The sequence below is a fragment of the Notothenia rossii genome (genome assembly GCF_949606895.1).
Source record: "Notothenia rossii genome assembly, chromosome: 3".
NCBI classification, from domain to species: Eukaryota; Metazoa; Chordata; class Actinopteri; order Perciformes; family Nototheniidae; genus Notothenia; species Notothenia rossii.
This window is the reverse complement of record NC_136901.1, coordinates 53,263,698-53,267,234: the sequence shown is the minus strand read 5'-3', so window position 1 is coordinate 53,267,234 and position 3,537 is coordinate 53,263,698. Positions and strand designations below refer to the sequence as shown.

General features: G+C 42.0%; 1 protein-coding gene across 1 annotated transcript; it reads left to right on the top strand.

Moving 5' to 3' along the window:
* Nucleotides 1–992: 992 nt before the first annotated feature.
* On the top strand, nt 993–3,223 carry LOC307034206 (uncharacterized protein). The gene is made up of 4 exons (XM_079672977.1): nt 993–1,163; nt 1,524–1,754; nt 1,852–2,004; nt 2,166–3,223. The coding sequence occupies exons 1-4, from the start codon at nt 1,106–1,108 to the stop codon at nt 2,933–2,935; spliced, it is 1,212 nt and encodes a 403-aa protein (XP_079529103.1). The 5' UTR covers nt 993–1,105; the 3' UTR covers nt 2,936–3,223.
* Nucleotides 3,224–3,537: the final 314 nt, after the last annotated feature.

Below are 3,537 nucleotides of genomic sequence, written 5' to 3'. Positions count from 1 at the left end.
ATCTAACTCCGAGTCGCTGTACACCACATACTCTGGAGGGTCTGGCATTTTCATTGTTTTCTCAGCAGATATGGGGGTGGAGGTTTGAGGTGGGCATGGTGGCACAGAAGAAGTTGAGGGCATACTCCTGTTTCCACGGCAAGGGCTTGCATCTTGGTCCATGGTATTTTCAGACTATTAGGATTATGCAGGATGTAAACAAAATGCATTGGGACAATTACAAATATGGTTAATGTTTAACAAAATGTAATGTTAATAATATTGGATTATAGATAGATAGATAGATCTGATGTAGCTTACATTTTCATTGATGAATTCCCCAAAATGTTTCCTTCTAAGGAAATTTTCAGGGCCAGGAAAAAGGTCCCGCAGGTCCTCCCGGCTAAGGCCTTTCAAGGTCTGTTCATCAACACTTGCAGCTGTAGATGACAAATAAATATATTTTTGGGTAAAGCAAAGCCAAGTTACAGAACCAAGCAAGATAAACAAAAGGTCATTTGTCTGTCCCTCAGAGCTCCAACACGTTTATAAACGCTGTATCTAGTTGCTTGTGCTATGAAGCCTCTTAAAGGTGCACTGTGTAATATTTTTATCTATTTTTATCAGTTTCTTTCCAGAATTCATGCTGCCCATTCACAAATGTTACTTTTTCACAAATACTTACCACCATCAAATTCTAAGAATTCATTTTGACTGGGCCAATTGCAATTTTCATACATGAAAAGGGGATCTTCTCCATGTCCACAATTTTGAATTTCCAGAATTAGACATTTTTAGCTGCAAAACCTGTTGTTCTTGTCATACTAGTAAATATTAGTCTATAATTTAGTAAAATTTCATGAAAAGATCAAATATGGCAATAGGCAGCACAGTTTCAATGAGCAGCATAGCTGCAATACCTACTCTAGCCACCATCCTACACAGTGCACCTTTAAGTGTATCCTCTTAAGGCTTAGTGGTCACATGCGTGGACAGCACTTTTTTAGCTCTTATGTCCACAATGGTGTACACTGCTGAATTGGGGTCTTATAGCCACATATGTGGACACTTATACTGCCATCTGGTGGTGTCAGAAGAGTATAACATACAATGGTAAAAATTCAAGATGGCGGCAAATACGAGGGATGATTCAAGTGGCCACTCCAGACACAAACATCGATCAGGTAAGAAGTCCTGCCTTATTTCATGGCTTATTCTTATTTAGATATTTATATAAGCGTTGGATATTTGTCATGACAAGCAAATTTGGAAAAAAAGTGTAAAAATAAGAACGTAACATGTCGCTAAACATGAAGTACACGTTTGTGTACTTATGGACTGAAGCTCGTCGAAACAGCTAATATACTAGTAAACATGCACACATGTAAAATGAGAAAACAAGTATATCTGGTGCAGCTAAAAGGCTGTACATTGTCTAAATGTAATACATAACAATTCAATCACTAAATACATGTATACATACATAAATTAGTTGGATTAAAACGTTGTACAGTACCATTGAAATCCATTGTTTTTATTTCCAGAGCGTTTTTCTTTACACCAAGCTATGCAGCTACTTGGCTTGATTGATGAAGACAACTCAGATTTAGACCTATCTGACAATGATGATCCCATCCTGGATACAAATTACCAACCATCACCACAGGAGGAAAGCAGCAGTGAGGATGAGGGTGACAGTAGTGACAATGAGGACCCCATTCCTGAGCCCACAGAGCACAGCAGAGGACATAAACGTCGCCGTGGTGCAGATAATGGTTAGTCAAGACCCAGTAGATTTGTGTTTATGTTATGTAGTTAGGGCCTCAGGGCTACGTGAAGGATTGGAGGCAGAATGCTTATTTACATTGACAGGGACAGAGAGTACAGGGACAGGTTCATCCCACACTCCCAGACGTCGATGTCGAACTGTACCGATTGAGACTGATCGTGCAGAAGATGACTCTGAGGAGCCAACACCAGGACCAAGCCAAACCAAAAAAAATAAAAAGGGAGAGTCCAAACAAGGTAATTGTTATTATTTTAGCATGCCTTGAGGGTAAATCTTCAAATTTCATGTAAACGTCCACACAGATTCAAGTTTTTTTGCTTACATAGATAAAATGTAACTTACTGCAATAAATACTATACATACTAAATACTATTTTATTCTGATTCTGGTTGTGCAGGACGTGGAATACGCTGGAAGGCTACTCCATTGACGCCAAACCTTGCGGAGTATCAGCATCAGGACGAAAGCGATCTGGACAGACATGGCTGGACCCCACTAGAGTATTTTGACCAGTACATCGATAGAGATCTGATGACACTGATTTCAGAATGTTCTAATGCCATGTCACTGTCTAGGAGTGGGGACCCACTCAACATGTCAGTCGATGAGGTCTACCACTTTTTTGGTGCCTGTATTTTAATGTCCTGCATCCGATACCCAACCATTAGGATGTATTGGTCCAAAGCCTTTAAAATCACTGCCATCACTGACAGATTCACGCGTGCCAGATTCTTCAAACTGAGGGGAGCAATAAAAGTGGTAATTGATGATGATGTGCCTGAAGGTCTGAAGATGTCTGACAAATTCTGGAAGGTGGGGCCTTTTCTGGAGCGGATTCTGCGAGGCTGCAAGTCTCTGAATCGACCTGATTGCACATCTATTGATGAGCAAATGATACCCTTCACGGGAGCCTGTCCCTACAGACAATATCTGCCAATGAAGCCCAACCCAGTTGGCATTAAGAACTTTGTGTGTGCTACAGCAGATGGCATTGTGCTTGACTTTGAGCTCTATCAAGGTACACAATCACTGATCGAGAATAATAATAATAATAATAATAATAATGCATTTTATTTATATAGCGCTTTTCACGACTCAAAGACGCTTTACAATATGAGGGAGGGTAGACAAACAAGGACAGGCAAACAAGTAAGTATAGTAAAATAAATAAAAAGGCAGTCAAGAGGAAATTGATTGAGAGGAGGGGGGCTTATGGGTAGGCAGAGTTGAAAAGATGTGTTTTGAGGCGGGACTGAAAGACTGTGAGGGACTCAGAGTCACGGAGATCTTGGGGGAGGGAATTCCAGAGCCTAGGAGCTGCCACTGAGAAGGCTCTGTCCCCAAAGCTGCAGAGTGTGGATGTGGGAATGGATAGGAGTCCGGCTGCGGTGGAACTGAGGGACCGTGGGGGTTGATAAGGAGTGAGAAGGTTTGTGAGATAAGGGGGGGCCAAATGGTGGAGTGCTTTGTTGGTGAGGACCATCATTTTGTAATTGATGCGATGGGAGACAGGAAGCCAGTGGAGCTCTTTGAGGACTGGGCTGATGTGATGCCATGATTTGGTATGTGTGAGGAGACGTGCAGCTGCATTTTGAACCCGTTGGAGTCTGTTGAGGGATGTAGTGCTGATGCCGTAAAGAAGTGAGTTGCAGTAGTCAAGGCGGGAGGAAATGAAGGCATGGATTAGTCGTTCGGCTGCGGGGCGGGTGAGAGAGGGTAGGATTTTTGCAATATTGCGGAGGTGGAAAAATGAGGTTTTGACTGTTTGG

What these genes read in the sequence shown, in the direction of transcription:
- LOC307034206 (XM_079672977.1), top strand. Translation starts at nt 1,106, where the DNA reads ATGGCGGCAAATACGAGGGATGATTCAAGTGGCCACTCCAGACACAAA. An exon ending in CAGACACAAACATCGATCAG is followed by an intron (nt 1,164 to 1,523) that starts GTAAGAAGTCCT and finishes TTTTATTTCCAG; the next exon opens with AGCGTTTTTCTTTACACCAA. An exon ending in AAAGGGAGAGTCCAAACAAG is followed by an intron (nt 2,005 to 2,165) that starts GTAATTGTTATT and finishes CTGGTTGTGCAG; the next exon opens with GACGTGGAATACGCTGGAAG.